Below are 17,559 nucleotides of genomic sequence, written 5' to 3'. Positions count from 1 at the left end.
GGCCCCGGACAGATGGAGGTTGATGTAGAGTACTGCTGGGGCCTGGGACACCAGCTCTGGGAGACATCTGCCCCAGACAGAGCCCCTGCCCCAGATAAAGTCTTTTAGGGGTCAGATGGTTCTCCTCACTTCAGGGACAGAGCGTAAGACCCGGATTTTCAGAAAAGAGGTGAGGTGGTAGAAACAGCCTCAACCTCCCCTGCCATCCCATCCCTAGCTCCAAAGCAAGTCTCTCCCAGAACACCCCAAGTTTCCCCACACATACCAACCCTGAGTCCAGGGACAAGCGGGGACGGAAGGGGCTTTGTGCAGCTCCCTCTCCGGCCAGGTGTCTCCCACCCAAGTTCCCTCTGGTTTGACAGTGCTAAGCGGGAGGGTCTCCCACCAGCCTGGATCACAGCCAGGATGGAGCCCCTTTCCCAAGTCACCAGTGATATCAGGCCTCCTACAAACTCAGGGACCAACACTGAGGGACAGGTGGCTGCACCCCCACTCCGTCCACACCTCTGAGCCGCGGCACTCCCTGGCGTGCACCCTACGCTGCCCAGCCTGCACCCAAGCTTCCATCTGGAGCAATAACAAAGTCAGGTGTCAGACCCTGGGCCTCAGCCTCCCCAGCCCACTGTCCTCGGCCATGCCTGATGCGTGTGTGTTGTGGGGGAACACTTGAATCTCTTCTGGAACCTCAGGCATAGCAGAAGAGTGGGCACCTTCAAATCAAAACGCCCTGGCGGTCACCCCTATCCCAAGAATCACATTTGCAATGTCTATCAAGAAGTCTCTGGATGGTAGCCCCCACTTCCTAACCGGCAAGCTTCAGCCCCACCAAAAGACACCCCCAAACAGGCACATCCTTTAAATGCCTAGAGCCTCACATTTTGGAGAAGGTCCCCAGCTGCCCCCTCCCAGACCCACTCCTTAGATCTCGCCTAGGCCGGCACAGGCTGAAGGGGGCAAGGCCTGGAGGACCCTCTCCCAGTCCCCCAACCCCTTCCACCTTTGGAATGGGGGCCATCCAGCCCCCCCCCCCGTTCCACCTCCTCCAGATCAGAGGCCCCAGAAAGAGTACAGGATACCCCCTATCCGCCCTGGAGCCCACACTCTACAGAGCACCCAGCCGCACCCGGAGACAGTTCCTCTGGCCCAGGCTGGGCTGGGGGGCTGGGGCCGCGGAGCTGCGAGAGGGGGAGATGCGGGGTGGACTCCCTTCCCTGCCCTGCCCTCCTCCTCCCCCTCTCCGTTCCAACTCCCAAATTGGGGGCCGGGCCAGGCGGCTCTGATTGGCTGGGGGCCGGGCGGCCGGCTCCCCCTCTCCGAGGGGCAGGGTTCCTCCCCGGGCTCCCTCAGGACGGTATAAAAGGGGCCCGGGCCAGGCGTCGGAGCAGACGGGAGTCTCTCCTCGGGGCTGGAGCAGGAGGCACGCGGAGTGAGGCCACGCATGAGCGGACGCTAACCCCCCACCCCAGCCGCAAAGAGTCTACATGTCTAGGGTCTAGACATGTTCAGCTTTGTGGACCTCCGGCTCCTGCTCCTCTTAGCGGCCACCGCCCTCCTGACGCACGGCCAGGAGGAAGGCCAAGTTGAGGGCCAAAGCGAAGACAGTAAGTCCCCAACTACTGGGAGTCCCCGGCTTCGTGGCTCTCGCCCTGCGCTTGGTCCCGGAGGCTGCGGCTTAAACGCAGAGTCGGATGCTCCGGAGACTCGGGTCGATGGGGAGGGCGCTGGCGCCCTCGGCGCCCCGGGAGAGCGGGGGTTCACCCTGGGGTGGGGGTGGCAACGAACGCCTGCCCGGGAGCGGGAGGCGAGGATGGAGCGCGCCGGGCGCCGGCGCGGGAGGAAGTCCCGAGCGCGCCCCGCGGAGGGCCGAGGGGACAGCTGCGACCTAGGCGCGGGGCGAGGGACAAGCACGTCGAAGAAGGGCTGGGGGCGCCGCGCTGGGCACTTGGAGCCCGCGCCGTGGAAGCGGTCAGGAGGGCTGTGGGATGATTCATAAGGAAAGATTGTTTGTCCTCGCTGCAGGCGAGACCGTGTTCCTGGGGCCGCGGGGGAGGGGCCGCAGAGAGGGGGCGGGTCGGTGGCCGGGAAATTTGGGCGCGGACTTGGCAGGCGGGGTCCTGGCGCCCCGCACTGGTCGACACCGAGCACTGGCGCGCCCTGTGCTGATCTTCTCCGGCCGAGAGCTGGAGCGCCGAGACCCGGGTTGCTGTCGGGCGAGGACCCCACCTCTATATCTGGACAGCAAAGCCGTGGATGGGTAGCCCTCGGAAAGCAGGGGCCTGTCCTGGGAAATCGGCCCCGCCCGGTCCCCATTGCTTGGTGTTGCCCGCCACCTGGTGGCCGTCTGGGTAGATGCTAGCGCGGTGGGCGTGGCTAACTCGTTTCATTACTGTTTGCGGACCTTTGAGTTACTCGGCTAAGTGATCCAGAGAGGCCCTGGCTGGCTTTAGGGGACTAGGCTAGTCCTGAGAGCTGACTCTTAAGACGTCCGGGCGCTGGCGGTTAGGGCGTATGCTATTTGAGGGACGCGGTTCAAGCCTCTGGGCGGGACCCGTCTCCAATAAGCCCCTCCCCGCTCTCCTAGCCCCGCCCACTCCGCCCCACCTGCCCCGGGAACGGGGGCGTGGTGGGGGCTGGGCCTCCCTCGTCTCCTCCCCACATCGCTTTTGGTCTCCACGTCCCCCCCCCCCCCCCCCGGCCGGGCCCCTCCCTTTCTCGGCCTTCCCGCCCCCCACGGCTTTGTGCGTCCCTGGGCTTCCGCGCCAATGGGCTGAGGTTGGGATTGGAAGCATCCCCGGCCCTAAGCTTTGTTTAAATTCCTGAGAACTGGAAAGAGTTACGGCCGCCCTGGCCCGGCGCCCCGGCGCTGTCACCGGCGCTGACGAGGAGCAGACGAGCTGTGAAGGATTTGGGGGAAGGGGGAGGGGGAGGCGGGACGTGGAAAGTGCGAGAGGGAACGGCCGGCCAGCCGAGGGTCTCGGGCCGCTGACAACCCTCCCCGCCCTGCCCCAGTCCCGCCAGTCACATGCGTGCAGAACGGCGTCCGGTACAGTGAAGGCGAAATATGGAAACCGAAGAACTGCCAGATCTGCGTGTGCCACAAGGGCGACGTCTTGTGCGATGACGTGATCTGTGAAGATACCAAGGACTGCCCCGGCGCGAAAGTGCTCCCCGGCGAGTGCTGCCCCGTCTGCCCCGAAGACGCGGGTACGGACCGGGCCGGGGCTGGGGGCGGGGCGGGGGCGCCGCAGGCAGACCCGGCCTCTAACCCGCTCCTCTTCTCCCCTAGGAGTACCCACGGACCAGGAAACCACAGGAGTCGAGGTAAGCCTCTGCCCCTCGACTTTCGCCATCCCGCCCGTGACTCTTTGCTCTGCTCCCTTCTCTAACCTGCACCCGTGTCCCTTCTCCAACTCTACAGGGACCCAAGGGAGACACCGGCCCCCGAGGCCCACGGGTAAGTGCCGTCCTCCCTCGGCGGTGGGGCTGCAGGTGGGCGTGGCTCCCGGCCGTCGCTCACCCCGGCCCCGCCCTCGCCCCTGCAGGGACCCGCAGGCCCCCCTGGCCGCGATGGCATCCCTGGACAGCCCGGACTTCCCGGCCCCCCCGGCCCCCCTGGACCTCCCGGACCCCCCGGCCTCGGAGGAGTAAGTGCAGAGTGGAGACACTGCATGTCCCTGTCCCCGCGTTGTTCGGTTACTTTGTTGACATGACCACATTCTGGAATAGTCTCCAACTTAGAGAAAAGGTGCAAGAAAAGCGCCCAGAGCTTGCATATCCCCCGCACAGTCCGTCCATTTGCTGAACCGAGTTCAGGTTTAGCTACCATTCACTTTGTGCTGAGCGGTTGGAGAGTGAGACGCTGATCGCACACTTCAGGTGTGTTTCCTGAGAGAGGACCATTCCCTTACATGACCGGAGCACAGTGATTGAAACTGGGACATTGAACGCCATTAGCCAACAAACCATCCACATCCAGCTTGCACCGATGTCCCGTAATGTCCCTTGTAGCTTTGATTTTTCCCTGATGCAGGATCCAATCCCAGGTCAGGAGTTGCCTTTCATTTGCCCTGTCGGTGTGGCGTCCATGAGTGTTCCTGGCCCTTGGGGACACTCATGAGTCTGGACTGGTGCAGTCGCGCAGTCCGAGATGTCTGATCAGCTGCGTGTGGGGCAGGAATGCACGGTTGTCCGTGTGTGCTGCTCTTGGCGATGTTTTCCGCCTCCCGATTTCTCATGCGCTCTCTCTGCCTCTCTCTCTCTCTCGTTTTTTCCAGAACTTTGCTCCCCAGATGTCTTACGGCTATGATGAGAAATCCGCTGGAGTTTCCGTGCCTGGCCCCATGGTGAGCCACCAGGGGGAGCACAGATGACAGAAGAGGAGCAGGCGGAGATCCAGAGGGGCTGGGCGGGTGTTGGCATGCGCCCCCCACTCACACCCCAGGGGGCGGCATAGGCCAGCTGTGGGGCTCGGTGGTCCCCGCGGGAGTCAGTGGGAGCCAGCGAGGCTCCGCCCACGCTGCGTTTCCCTGCAGACTCGTGCCATGCTCCCCCCTTTCTTTTCCCTCTGCAGGGTCCCTCTGGTCCTCGAGGTCTTCCTGGCCCACCTGGCTCACCTGTAAGTATCCAGGAGGTCTTCATATACCACCGTGGGCTTTGTGCTTCTGGGAGGAGGACTGGGATGAGGGCCAGGACCGCGCTCAGAGAGCTCTTGCTGAGATGGGGAAGCTAAGCAGTGACCTGCCCTTCTAACCCGCCCTTCTTTCCTTCTCCAGGGTCCCCAAGGTTTCCAAGGCCCCCCTGGTGAGCCTGGCGAGCCTGGAGCTTCTGTAAGTATCCCCAATGTGGATTCCCCCTCCTGTGGGAGGACCCCACACACGCACTGGGGGTCTCCCTCACCGCCTCTGAGGATCCTGACCGCCTTTCCTCCTCCCTCCTCTAGGGTCCCATGGGTCCCCGTGGTCCCCCTGGCCCCCCTGGCAAGAACGGAGATGACGTAAGTAGCGCCGTGAGGAGATACCGTCTGGCCCCATGGCCTCCACTGGCTGGGTCCCATAATCTCCACCCCAGAGCCCACACCACCTTTGCAGGTGACTCCCAGAGGCAGGAGGGCATGTTCTCCCTGAAGCAAGGGGCTGCCCTTGAGCCCTTAGAGGATGTCTTTCCCCGCCCCCGGCCCAAGTTAAGCCTCAGGTGCACCTTAACTGCACCTGGTATGTAGATGGTGAGGCTAAAATGCTGGTGACAGACGTGAGCAGTGGCCCCTTTGCGGGGTCTCAGATTTTGCACACGAGGCTTTCCTGGCAGATTGAACTTGAGCTCTAGACTCCAAGATAAGGTCTGGACCCCTACACCTGACCTTCCTCCCCCCCTTCCCAAACTGAGACATGTGGCCCTGATGGCTTTTCCTTTCCCTCCTAGGGAGAAGCTGGAAAGCCCGGTCGTCCTGGCGAGCGTGGGCCTCCTGGGCCTCAGGTAAGCAGCAGCTGCGGCCGCACTGGGTCTGCGTTAGGGAGCTGCATCCACGGTGGTCAGGTCTAATGTCCCTTCCTCCGCCTCCTTTTCTCCTCTCTCCAGGGTGCTCGGGGCTTGCCCGGAACAGCTGGCCTCCCTGGAATGAAGGGACACAGAGTAAGTTTCCTGTGAGGCATCTTCTACGTTCCCTAAGCGCCTTGCATCCATGGATCCAGCCCCTTCCCCAAAGGGTCCTGCTGTGAGACACAGTAGGCATCCAAAAGAGCTCCCCTCTACGAAAATGAAGGCCCAGAAAGAGCCTGGCTGAGAACTTGTTCCCATGGGGTCTGGTCCACTGGAGATAGGCAGATGGCTGGGCAGGTTCAGGGTGGTCCCCACCCCACCCCCCATCTGCAGAGTCTCATCTTGTCCCTCCTTCCTACTTTAGGGTTTCAGTGGTTTGGATGGTGCCAAGGGAGATGCTGGCCCTGCTGGTCCCAAGGTAAGGGTCTGTCCGAAGGTCACGGTCCCCCTCCCCTCCACAGCCCCACTGTGAACGAGTTCCTCACTCTTTGTTCTCTGTTCTGTAGGGTGAGCCTGGTAGCCCTGGTGAAAACGGAGCTCCTGGTCAGATGGTGAGTGAGCCAGCTTCTAACGGGAAGGGAGTGAGCAGGTGTGGAGGGAGACGGAGGCGTGGGAGTTGGAGTGGTGGTCTCCCGTCTCATTTGGTTTCTGTTGACTTGGTTTCCAGGGCCCCCGTGGTCTGCCTGGCGAGAGAGGCCGCCCTGGAGTCCCTGGCCCTGCTGTGAGTACTCCTGACCCCTGGTGGGTTGGGGGTGTCCCTGGACTCTTGGAAAGACTTCTTTGGGAGCTGTAGGGACTGGTCTTCGCTCAGTGCGTGTAACTGGGTCCCCTTCTTCTTGCAGGGTGCTCGTGGAAACGATGGTGCTACTGGTGCTGCCGGCCCCCCTGTGAGTATGGCCCCTTGACCTCAGTGGTGGGTGCAGGGTCACAGGGTCAGATCTTGGTTGCTCTGAACCCCAGGATGTCCTCCGTCCCAGGGTGTGACTCGCAGCTGCCAGCTTCCTTCCTGCTAACATCTCCTTTTCATTCTCAGGGTCCCACTGGTCCCGCTGGTCCCCCTGGCTTCCCTGGAGCTGTCGGTGCTAAGGTGAGATCTTTGCCCTCCCCAGAGCATGACTGTCACAGGCCAAGGCGTCTCCCTGCTCCCCAAACCAGAGGGCTCCAGAGTGGCAGGAGGCCAAAAGCCATGCTGCAACACCTTTGTCCTGGGGAGGCCAGCAGGTGCTTCTCTGATCTCAGAGTCCCTGCTCCTCGGCCTCCTGCCCTTGTGCCCGCCTGCCCACGGGTGAGACTGATCCCAGGCTGGCTCCTGACGTGTCTTTTCTTCTGCCCCAGGGTGAAGCTGGTCCCCAAGGAGCCCGAGGCTCTGAAGGTCCCCAGGGTGTGCGTGGTGAGCCCGGCCCCCCTGGCCCTGCTGGTGCTGCTGGCCCTGCTGTGAGTGTCTCCTCCCCAGAGGCCCCTGGGCCACTTCCCAACCTTGTGGGTCCTTGTGGGTCCTCACTCTCCTTTCTCTGTGTCATAGGGAAACCCTGGTGCTGATGGACAACCTGGTGCTAAAGGTGCCAATGTGAGTATCCTACTGGGTGCGCCCATTCCCACCTGCCCCAGCCCTCTACTCCTGGGCTCCATGTCTGTTCTGCCTCCCACAGGGCGCTCCTGGTATTGCTGGTGCTCCTGGCTTCCCTGGTGCCCGAGGCCCCTCTGGACCCCAGGGCCCCAGCGGCCCCCCTGGTCCCAAGGGTAACAGTGTAAGTGCCAGCTTCTCACCTGTGCCCACCCCACCCCTGCCCATGCACCGGCTCCAGTGCAGCCCGGTCTGCTGGGTAGGTGGTGACAACTGAGCGCCCTCCACTCTCCCCTCATCTCCTCCTCCTCTTCCCTTGCAGGGTGAACCTGGTGCCCCCGGCAACAAAGGAGACACTGGTGCCAAGGGAGAGCCCGTGAGTGCCTGCCTGCCTTGGGTGCTCTGGAGAGGGGCTCAGGGGCTGGCACCAGGGTGTCCCCTCACCAAGGCTGCCCCCTGCCTTCTGCCCACTCCAGGGCCCCACTGGTGTTCAAGGACCCCCTGGCCCTGCTGGAGAGGAAGGAAAGCGAGGAGCCCGAGGTGAACCCGGACCTACTGGCCTGCCCGGACCCCCTGGCGAGCGTGTATGTGCCCCCCCCCGCACCGTCCCCACCCCCACCACCGCCTCCTTGCCCACCCCAGTGCCTGTCTGGGTCCGTGAGCTCACGGACTGCTCTCCCTCTGCAGGGTGGACCTGGCAGCCGTGGTTTCCCAGGTGCAGATGGCGTGGCTGGCCCCAAGGTAACCTGTGCTCCCTTGCTGGACACCCCCCACCCCGCCCCCGGCACAAGCGCTCCTGCACGTTAGTGCAGTTCAGGGGTTGGTGCCTCTTTCCCTTCCACTGGGCCTCACCTCTGCTATGCCTCCCACCCCGAAGCCCACCCAAGCCAGCGCCCCAGCAGCCCTCCTTGTGTAAGGGGGAAGAGGCGCTGGCCATGGTCGCAAGGCCCGTACTCAAGCCCCTCGTTTTCCTGTGACTTTTCCCCACCCAGGGTCCCGCTGGTGAACGTGGTGCTCCTGGCCCTGCTGGCCCCAAAGGCTCTCCTGGTGAAGCTGGTCGCCCCGGTGAAGCCGGCCTGCCTGGTGCCAAGGTGGGCCCCCAGCCCTGCCGCCCAGCTCGGCCAGGCACCCCCTGGCCTGTGGGGGGTGGGTCTGGGATAGGCATTCTGGAGCAGACCATGGGTCTGCTCCTGGGGCTACCCCCCACCATCCCCTTCTCCCCCTACTCACACTTCTGTCTTTTCCCCACACCAGGGTCTCACTGGAAGCCCTGGCAGCCCTGGTCCTGATGGCAAAACTGGCCCCCCTGTAAGTATCCCTCCCCGTAGCCCTCTCCCCCCTTCCCGTCTGCCACCCCTGTCCCCATCTGACTTTGTGCCTCCCATCTTCAGGGTCCCGCTGGTCAAGACGGTCGCCCCGGACCCCCAGGCCCCCCTGGTGCCCGTGGTCAGGCTGGTGTGATGGGATTCCCTGGACCCAAAGGTGCCGCTGTGAGTATTGAGTGGGGAGCGACTCAGGGCTCAGGACAAGCATACCCGGCCGGCAAGAGTCCCAGGCTCTGGGCCCAGCCCTGCTGCTGACTTGCTGTGTGGCCTCACACTGCTCACTGCCCCTTCTGGAGCTCCTTATCAGTAAAATAAAGGACTTCCGGCTTCCCAGCCATTGCTCTGTCCCTGGAACTAAGTTTTGTGGGTGCCCCCGGCCCCACTCCCCAAATCTTGGAGGGTCCATTGAGGTTCAAAGAAGGCACCAATGGAGGAGAAACTCTTGGCAGCTGAGGCCACAGTGGGCACGGAGCAGGGGGAAGGGAGGAGAGAGGGTGGAAGGAGCAGGGCTTGCAAGGCCCTCTGGGTGTGGGGAGAGGCTGAGGGCCTCAGGCCTAAACTGCGCATGCACAGCCCACAGCCCAGCCCGGCTTTGGAGAAGGAGGTCCCTTTTAGAAACTCCTCCTTGGAGCAAGTAGGAGGCACCTGGGGGGCTTCCTGTCTCCCTTCAGCCTCCTCAGCCTGCCCACCCTTTCCTCCCCAGGGAGAGCCCGGCAAAGCTGGAGAGAGAGGCGTTCCCGGACCCCCTGGCGCTGTGGTAAGCAGCCCCTTCCTGCTCTGCGCCCCTTCCTCCAGCTGCCCACCGGGCCTGCCACCCTGAGCGCTCCCTCCCTGCCCCCCCACAGGGTCCTGCTGGCAAAGACGGAGAAGCTGGAGCTCAGGGACCCCCTGGACCTGCTGTAAGTGGCCCTGCCTGGGAGGCCTGAGGTGGCGCCCCCGTCCCCTGCCCCGTCCGCCTTCCTGTGACCACAGCTGTCTCTCGGTGACAGGGTCCCGCTGGAGAGAGAGGTGAACAAGGCCCTGCTGGCTCCCCTGGATTCCAGGTGAGGCGGCAGTCAGGGAGCTGGGGGCTGGAGAAAGCGGGGACACCACTTTGTCCTCTCCGGATTCTGAAGCCCCTCTTCTCTCTCCCCCCACTGCTCACCTGCAGGGTCTCCCTGGCCCCGCTGGTCCTCCTGGGGAAGCAGGCAAACCTGGCGAACAGGTAAGAGGGAGCCATTGGCCGGAAGGGGGGGTGGGCAAGGGAGGGAATGCAGAGGGCCAGGCACCTGCTCCTTAGCTATTCAGACACCGTTGGGATGAAGGTTAGACACAGGGAGGGACTTCCTCGGAAAGGGAAGCAGGAAGTGTCATGATGTGACCTGGGGCTGCAGAGCTGCCTGTCTGGGTGACTTTGAGGAGCTCTAGGATGCTGCGGCTCCCCTCCCCCTGGCCTGGGGAGGACAGCTCTCAGTGCAGAGTCGGAAGGAGTGGAAGGGCTGTGGGGTTGATTGCGCAAGGGCCAGCCCCAGGAGCAGGGACAAGAATCCATCCTGTGCCCAGGGCTCACTCTCTGGTCTTCCCTCTCCTTCAGGGTGTTCCTGGAGACCTTGGTGCCCCCGGCCCCTCTGGAGCACGAGTAAGTAGACGCTGTGCCACTGCTCCCAGCCAGATGCCCCGTGGTCGTCTCTGAGCCTGGAGCAGCCATCACGTGCCCTGACTTTCCCTTCTAGGGCGAGAGAGGCTTCCCTGGTGAACGTGGCGTGCAAGGTCCTCCCGGTCCCGCTGGCCCCCGCGGATCCAACGGTGCTCCTGGCAACGATGGTGCTAAGGTGAGGGCAGCCCAGGGAGCAGAGCTCACCCCTCCTGTGGCAGGAGCGTGATGGCCAAGGAGATGCTGGGGGAGCAGGTGGGGGGCTCCCAGGCAGCCCAAAGTCAGGGCTGTGAATCTTCCTTCTTCACCAGGCTTGGGCCTGGGTGATTCCAAGAGGAAGCCCAGGACTGTGAGCCACTTCCGGGACCACCACCTCCACCCTGGCCTCATTGCAGTCTTCTTGGTTGTCACACAGGGTGATGCTGGTGCCCCTGGAGCTCCCGGTAGCCAAGGCGCCCCTGGCCTTCAGGGAATGCCCGGTGAACGTGGTGCAGCTGGTCTTCCAGGCCCCAAGGGTGACAGAGTAAGTACAGGAGCCCCCTCCCTGGAGCCCTGTGTAGCTCCCAGCTCTCTCCCTGCTTTGGATCCCTCAGTGTCTTCCCATGGCTCCCTGGGACACTTCTCTCTTCTTCCTCCTCCCTTCTCTGTCTTCTCCGCTGTGGTCCAGGCCCTTCTCTCTAGGAGTTACCATGGTGATGAGAGGTGGGGCCAGCTCCTTGATGGAGCCCTCTACACATGACAGAGGCCTCTTAGCCTAGGTGTCAGCCAGCTCTCCTAGCAGGCACCTCTTCACCTGAAAATCCTTAGAACGGGGGAGGTGAGGCACAAGCAGGACACTTGCCACCCCTGGAAGTCTCAGGTCTCTCTCTGTCTTTAGGGCGATGCTGGTCCCAAAGGTGCTGATGGCTCTCCTGGCAAAGATGGCGTCCGTGGCCTGACTGGCCCCATTGGTCCTCCTGGCCCTGCTGGTGCCCCTGGTGACAAGGTGAGGTGGCTGCCTGCCCACACACAGCTTCTCCAGCGATCTCTGCATTGGAGATGGGTCTGCTACACTGAGCTGGCGACCCAGGAAGCTGGAGGGACCAGAAGCAGGGGGAGGCCATTCTGGGGTCATCTGCCAGGAGTAGTCAAGGTGGGCACCCTGACCCTGACCCTGAGCCTCTTGTCCTTCCCTCTTAGGGTGAAACTGGTCCCAGCGGCCCTGCTGGTCCCACTGGAGCTCGTGGTGCCCCCGTAAGTACAGAAGGCCTGGCCGATGCTCCCTCTGCTCCCTCCATCCTGCACCTGTTGTCATGGCATCTCTCCAATCTGCCTCTTTCCTTTTAGGGAGACCGTGGTGAGCCTGGTCCCCCCGGCCCTGCTGGCTTCGCCGGCCCCCCTGTGAGTACCAAGACCCCATTCCTTCACAGTGAGTGACTGGATAAGGACAGGGAGTCGGCCTGAGTCGCGACAGGCTCCTTGCTGCCTCCAGCTCCTGCTGCTCCCCAGCCCTGCACTCACCACTCTCGCTCCTCCCCCAGGGTGCTGATGGCCAACCTGGTGCTAAAGGCGAGCCTGGTGACGCCGGTGCTAAAGGCGATGCTGGTCCCGCTGGCCCTGCTGGTCCCGCCGGTCCTCCCGGTCCCATTGTGAGTATCCCCCTGCCCTGTGCTCAAGATACTGGCAGGCTTGGGCCCAGGGCCAGCCCAGGTGTGACATCTCTGTGCTCTCCTGCAGGGTAACGTTGGTGCTCCTGGACCCAAAGGTGCTCGTGGTAGTCCTGGTCCCCCTGTAAGTGTGGCCGCTGCTTGGGGAGCCTCTGCCCCACCAGTACTGGGAGGTGGGCAGCGGGGCCCGGAGAGCTGGCCTCTTCTGACTGCTCCTTCACTCTCTCTGCCAGGGTGCTACTGGTTTCCCTGGTGCTGCTGGCCGAGTCGGCCCCCCTGGCCCCTCCGTAAGTATCTGGGGGTGTCTGCTGTTCTGGGTCAGGGGCAGTGGGTAAGCACAGGCTGTCAGGGGGAGAGTGGGCCTGCCTGAGGCCCCAGAATCCACGGCTGTCTGACAGCCCCTCTTGCCTCCACTCAGGGAAACGCTGGACCCCCCGGCCCTCCTGGTCCCGTCGGCAAAGAGGGCGGCAAAGGCCCCCGTGGTGAGACCGGCCCCGCTGGACGTCCTGGTGAAGTTGGCCCCCCTGGTCCCCCTGGCCCTGCTGGCGAGAAAGGATCCCCTGGTGCTGATGGACCTGCTGTGAGTGCCCGCCTGGGTCTCCACAGCGCCACACAGTGGTGGCTGGTGCAGAAGAGGGTCCCCAGGCCCCTGGCAGCTGCCTCACCGCTGTCTGCCTCCCACAGGGTGCTCCTGGCACTCCCGGACCTCAGGGCATCGCTGGACAGCGTGGTGTGGTCGGCCTGCCTGGACAGAGAGGAGAAAGAGGCTTCCCTGGTCTTCCCGGCCCCTCTGTGAGTGCCCTCCACAGTCCCAAGCCCCTGAGGGTACAGCCTGGGGTGTTGGGGCCAAGAAGGCCAAGTGGCCTCGGCGGCCTCAGGGCTCCCTGACCTCGTGTCTGGGTTGACTCTTGCTTCTCCCTTAGGGTGAACCTGGCAAACAAGGTCCCTCTGGAGCCAGCGGCGAACGTGGCCCCCCTGGTCCCATGGGTCCCCCTGGACTGGCTGGACCTCCTGGTGAATCTGGACGTGAGGTGAGACATCCCCAGTCCCCGGGCCCTGCCCTTACAGTGCCACCTGGGCCTGAGCCCGAGCCCTGGCCCACCTGCTGGCCCTCACCTCCTCCTCTCTCCCTGCAGGGCTCTCCCGGTGCTGAAGGCTCCCCTGGCCGAGATGGCGCTCCTGGCCCCAAGGTAAGACAGCCATGCCCGGGGCCACAGCCTTGCCTGCCCTGTCCCTACTCCTGCCTGCCTCCTGACCACAGGGTGCCCTCCCTCCCAGGGTGACCGTGGTGAGACTGGCCCCGCTGGACCCCCTGGTGCTCCTGGCGCTCCTGGTGCCCCTGGCCCTGTGGGCCCTGCTGGCAAGAGCGGCGATCGTGGTGAGACTGTAAGTAGCCGGGCACTCATGGTCAGGCCAGGGGCCCTGCAGCTCTGCCCAGAGGCAGGGGTCAGGATGGGGGTGAGGGCTGGGGACAGCTGACAGGCCCTGGGTCAGGCGGGGAGGAGAGGAGCACTTGGGATGTCCCAGCCCTCGGCCAGCTCAGCCTGGAGTCCCCTCTCCAAGACGGACTCCCCGCCTCCCTGGCTCACCTAAAGCCTGACTTTGGGGTGCTTGGTCTGGGGGTTGGGCGAGGTGAGCACGGTGGGAAGGGTGTTGTGGGGAGAGAGGGAACCTCGTTCTGCAGCTCAGGCCTCCCTGGGCCAGGATCTAACCATCTCTCTGTCCTCCCCAGGGTCCTGCTGGTCCTGCTGGTCCCATCGGCCCTGCTGGTGCCCGTGGTCCTGCTGTAAGTACTCCATGCTGGCCCCATGCCCTCAGCACCTGTGCGTCCTGATGTGGACAGCACCCAGCTCAGCACTGATGGAACTTCTGCCTGACCGCTGTCCCCGCTTCTCTCCCAGGGACCTCAAGGCCCCCGTGGTGACAAGGGTGAGACAGGCGAACAGGGCGACAGAGGCATAAAGGGTCACCGTGGCTTCTCCGGTCTCCAGGGTCCCCCTGGCCCCCCTGTGAGTATTTTCAGCCCCTCCCCAGCCCCACCTACCACTGGGTCTTCTTTGTCATCTTCCTGTGCTGTGTGAGGTGGGGAGGGAGACCCCCCTTGCCTCAGTTTCCCCCGTAGTTATTTTGACTCCTCCCAAGTGGGAACTGGGGTCTGAAGATTTATGGACATTTCCAGGTAGCCACAGAGAGGGACTGTGGGAGGGGTCTCAACCTGGGGCTTGATTTCTAGACTATTGAGATGGGAGTGCAGGTTGCCCACTCTGCCCCTCGTCTCCCCAGCCAGCCCCTACCCCCGCTGCACCTGCCCACCCTGGGCCTGAATTGCTTTTGTATCTGTTCTTCAGGGCTCTCCTGGTGAACAAGGCCCCTCCGGAGCATCTGGCCCTGCTGGTCCCCGTGTAAGTCGTGCCTGCCACCTCCTCTGCCTGGGTTCTGAGCCCAGGCTCACCTGTGGGCCCCCTCACCTCTCTGGAGTTGGGGTCGGAGCCAGGGAATGGGGGATGGGAAGAGGAGTCCTGGGTTAGCCACCTTCTCCAGCCCTCGGCCTCTCCCCAACTGCGCCTTCCTCCCACATAGTGTTTCCTGGCCCAGCGGTAGGCTCCAGCACACCTGCATCTCAGGGACCCAGACGGAGCCTGGCCCTGTGGGCCACGGACTCAGAGCCCACTGGGAGGGCAATGGCTTCTTTGAGGTTGTCACAGGCTTTTTCCAACCTTCCCCGTCTCTCCCTCCCTTCCTCCCTCCAGGGACCCCCTGGCTCTGCTGGAGCTCCTGGCAAAGATGGACTCAACGGCCTCCCAGGCCCCATTGGCCCCCCTGGTCCCCGTGGTCGCACTGGTGACGCCGGCCCTGTTGTACGTAGCCCCTTCTCCCTCTGCCTCGTGACCCTCCAGCCCCGAGAGGGTGTGGACGCTGGTCATCATCCCCACTCTCCTTCTCTGCACAGGGTCCCCCCGGCCCTCCTGGACCTCCCGGTCCTCCTGGTCCCCCCAGCGGCGGTTTCGACTTCATCATGCCCCAGCCACCTCAAGAGAAGGCTCAGGATGGCGGCCGCTACTACCGGGCAGATGACGCCAACGTGGTCCGTGACCGTGACCTCGAGGTGGACACCACCCTCAAGAGCCTGAGCCAGCAGATCGAGAACATCAAGAGCCCCGAGGGCAGCCGCAAGAACCCCGCCCGCACCTGCCGGGACCTCAAGATGTGCCACTCTGACTGGAAGAGCGGTGAGCGCCTGCCCCGGCCGGCCCCTTCCCCCTCCTCCTGTCGCCAGATGTGCCCCTGCTTCTATGTGGTGCCGGGCACCTGCTGCCCCTGACTCCACCCTACCCTGTCCCACCACAGGAGAGTACTGGATTGACCCCAACCAAGGCTGCAACCTGGATGCCATCAAGGTCTTCTGCAACATGGACACTGGGGCGACCTGCGTGTACCCCACCCAGCCCAGCATCGCCCAGAAGAACTGGTACATCAGCAAGAACCCCAAGGAGAAGAAGCACGTGTGGTTCGGCGAGAGCATGACCGATGGCTTCCAGGTACACAGCTGAGCCCAGAGGCCCCTGCGGGAGGAGCCGGTGGGGGGGCTACACAGTGCTCCAAAAGGCAAGGTGCAGAGCCACATCGGGAGGCGGGGGTCCTGGGTCCTTGACACTGGCTCAGACGCAGGGTGCCAAGGGCAGGTGACACCTGGGGTGCCGGGCAGGAGCGAGGGGCCCGCTCCTCACTCTCCCCTTCTCTCGCACAGTTCGAGTACGGCAGCGAAGGCTCCGACCCCGCCGATGTGGCCATCCAGCTGACGTTCCTGCGCCTCATGTCCACCGAAGCCTCCCAGAACATCACCTACCACTGCAAGAACAGCGTAGCCTACATGGACCAACAGACCGGCAACCTCAAGAAGTCCCTGCTCCTCCAGGGCTCCAACGAGATCGAGCTGCGGGGCGAGGGCAACAGCCGCTTCACCTACACTGTCCTCCACGACGGCTGCACGGTGAGTCCCCAAGCCCCGCCCCCCGGCCCCCGCAGGTGCCCGCGCCCCTCACCCCGTCACTCCCGCCGGTAATGCCCCCCTCCCTCTTGTCTCCCCCCCACCAGAGTCACACCGGAACCTGGGGCAAGACTGTGATCGAGTACAAGACCACCAAGACCTCCCGCCTGCCCATCATCGATGTCGCCCCCTTGGACATTGGCGCCCCAGACCAGGAATTCGGCTTCGACGTTGGCCCTGCCTGCTTCCTGTAAACGCCCTCCTCCCCGATCTGGCTCCCTCCCACCCACCCCCACCTCCCCTGCACCCCAGAAACAGACGACAAACAACCCAGACCGAAACCCCCCCCAAAAGGCCCCCAGATGGGAGACAATTTCACACGGACTTTGGAGATTTGTTTTTGCCGTTGCATTCATCTCTCAAACTTAGTTTTTATCTTTGACCAACTGGACATGACCAAAAACCAAAAGTGCATTCAACTTTACCAAAAAAAAAAAACCAAAAAAAAAAAACAACAAAAAAAGAAAGAATAAATAAATAACTTTTTAAAAAAGGAAGCTTGGTCCACTTGCTTGAAGACCCGAGTGGGGGTATGACCTTTCCTGCCCATTGGGCTGACCATACCCCAACGCTGCCCCATCTGCTCCTCCCCCACCCTGCCCCCCAAGTCTCAGTCTCCCCCAAAGACACAGGAAGCAATGCATTGTCCTGCCAGCAACCAAAGGCAATGCTGAAACACCCCCAGCCCACTCTCCCCAACCCTAACCCAGCACCCCCCACACCCTGGGGGGACCTGGGGCTCTCAGACTGCCAAGGACGTCATCCGGCCTCCCTGTGGCCCTCTGCAGTGTGGAGGGGGCCATCTGGGGGAGCCTGCAGCCCTTCACAGGAAAGGCCACGACGGAGCTCCAGCCACGGACGTGGGGCGAGCGTCAGCCCAGGGCTTGGGGGGCAAGGGGAGAGACTGCTCTGTCCCTTGTGTAACTGTGTTGCTGAAAGACTACCTCGTTCTTGTCTTTGTGTGTCACCGGGGCAACTGCGTGGGGGCGGGGATGGGGGCAGGTGACAGCGGCTCCCCGTTTTCTATCAAAGGTGCTACATCTCTGTGCGGGGGGGTGGGGCGGGAAGGAGCCTCTGGTGCTATGCAAGCTGAGATGCTCCCCAGGGCCAGCAAATGTTCCTTTTTGTTCAAAGTCTTCTTTTATTCTTTGGTTTCTTTCTTTCTTTTTTTTCCCCCCCTAATGGTGAATTTCTAACGGTGCTATTTCCCGTGGTGGGAGAGCGGCTCCCCGCCTGCTCCCCGCCTCTGGCCCTCTCCGAAGCCTTCTGCCCTGCGGCTGTGTCCACCGTCTCTCCCGGTCTGTCCTGTGTCCTCTCTGCCGGGTTCCAGAGCACAACTTCCCAAAGCACAAAGCGGTTTTTCTCCTGGGGTGGGAGGAAGCAAGAGGCTCTGTACCTATTTTGTATGTGTATAATAATTTGAGATGTTTTTAATTATTTTGATGGCTGGAATAAAGCATGTGGAAATGACCCAAACCTATCTTCTGTGGCCTCCTAATTTCCCTTCTTGGTGGGGGAGGGTGCGCAAGGGGGACGGGGCTTAGGGGAGGGTCATCCTCCATCTTCCACCCCTCCTCTCTGCTTCTCTTCTAGCTCCTCCATAGCCCCTTCCCCCACCTTCCTTATGCCTTAAACCTGTCTCTCGCATGTGTCCTCCTTGCATGTCTTCCAAAGTCTCTCTTCCCCACATTGTCACACAGGTGACCCAGCCACTCTGCACACCCCACACACACACCTTCAGGTCCCAGGTTCCCCAAACCTAATGCCAAAAAATCCCTCCTGGCAACACCAGCATTTGCCAGGGAGGC

General features: G+C 62.9%; 1 protein-coding gene across 1 annotated transcript; it reads left to right on the top strand.

The window, feature by feature from the left end:
- Positions 1 to 1,370: 1,370 nt before the first annotated feature.
- Positions 1,371 to 16,248, top strand: COL1A1 (collagen type I alpha 1 chain). Its single transcript, XM_062175336.1, has 51 exons — positions 1,371 to 1,601; positions 3,010 to 3,204; positions 3,287 to 3,321; positions 3,419 to 3,454; positions 3,543 to 3,644; positions 4,275 to 4,343; positions 4,571 to 4,615; positions 4,773 to 4,826; positions 4,940 to 4,993; positions 5,419 to 5,472; positions 5,575 to 5,628; positions 5,900 to 5,953; positions 6,042 to 6,086; positions 6,203 to 6,256; positions 6,378 to 6,422; positions 6,569 to 6,622; positions 6,871 to 6,969; positions 7,058 to 7,102; positions 7,185 to 7,283; positions 7,422 to 7,475; positions 7,576 to 7,683; positions 7,787 to 7,840; positions 8,092 to 8,190; positions 8,354 to 8,407; positions 8,491 to 8,589; positions 9,128 to 9,181; positions 9,270 to 9,323; positions 9,414 to 9,467; positions 9,575 to 9,628; positions 9,998 to 10,042; positions 10,137 to 10,235; positions 10,473 to 10,580; positions 10,935 to 11,042; positions 11,237 to 11,290; positions 11,384 to 11,437; positions 11,578 to 11,685; positions 11,774 to 11,827; positions 11,937 to 11,990; positions 12,122 to 12,283; positions 12,388 to 12,495; positions 12,627 to 12,734; positions 12,840 to 12,893; positions 12,982 to 13,089; positions 13,436 to 13,489; positions 13,605 to 13,712; positions 14,052 to 14,105; positions 14,454 to 14,561; positions 14,654 to 14,933; positions 15,052 to 15,242; positions 15,452 to 15,694; positions 15,799 to 16,248. Exons 1-51 carry the CDS (start codon positions 1,499 to 1,501, stop codon positions 15,943 to 15,945), a joined length of 4,389 nt encoding a protein of 1,462 aa, XP_062031320.1. The 5' UTR covers positions 1,371 to 1,498; the 3' UTR covers positions 15,946 to 16,248.
- Positions 16,249 to 17,559: the final 1,311 nt, after the last annotated feature.

The sequence above is a fragment of the Lepus europaeus genome, chromosome 18, assembly GCF_033115175.1.
Source record: "Lepus europaeus isolate LE1 chromosome 18, mLepTim1.pri, whole genome shotgun sequence".
NCBI lineage: Eukaryota > Metazoa > Chordata > Mammalia > Lagomorpha > Leporidae > Lepus > Lepus europaeus.
This window is presented reverse-complemented; position numbering and strand designations above follow the sequence as displayed.

Coding starts and splice junctions, on each gene's coding strand:
- COL1A1 (XM_062175336.1), top strand. CDS start 1,499: ATGTTCAGCTTTGTGGACCTCCGGCTCCTGCTCCTCTTAGCGGCCACC. Junction 11,043..11,236: donor CTGGTGCCCCTGGTGACAAG/GTGAGGTGGCTG, acceptor CTTCCCTCTTAG/GGTGAAACTGGTCCCAGCGG. Junction 11,828..11,936: donor GTGGTAGTCCTGGTCCCCCT/GTAAGTGTGGCC, acceptor TCTCTCTGCCAG/GGTGCTACTGGTTTCCCTGG.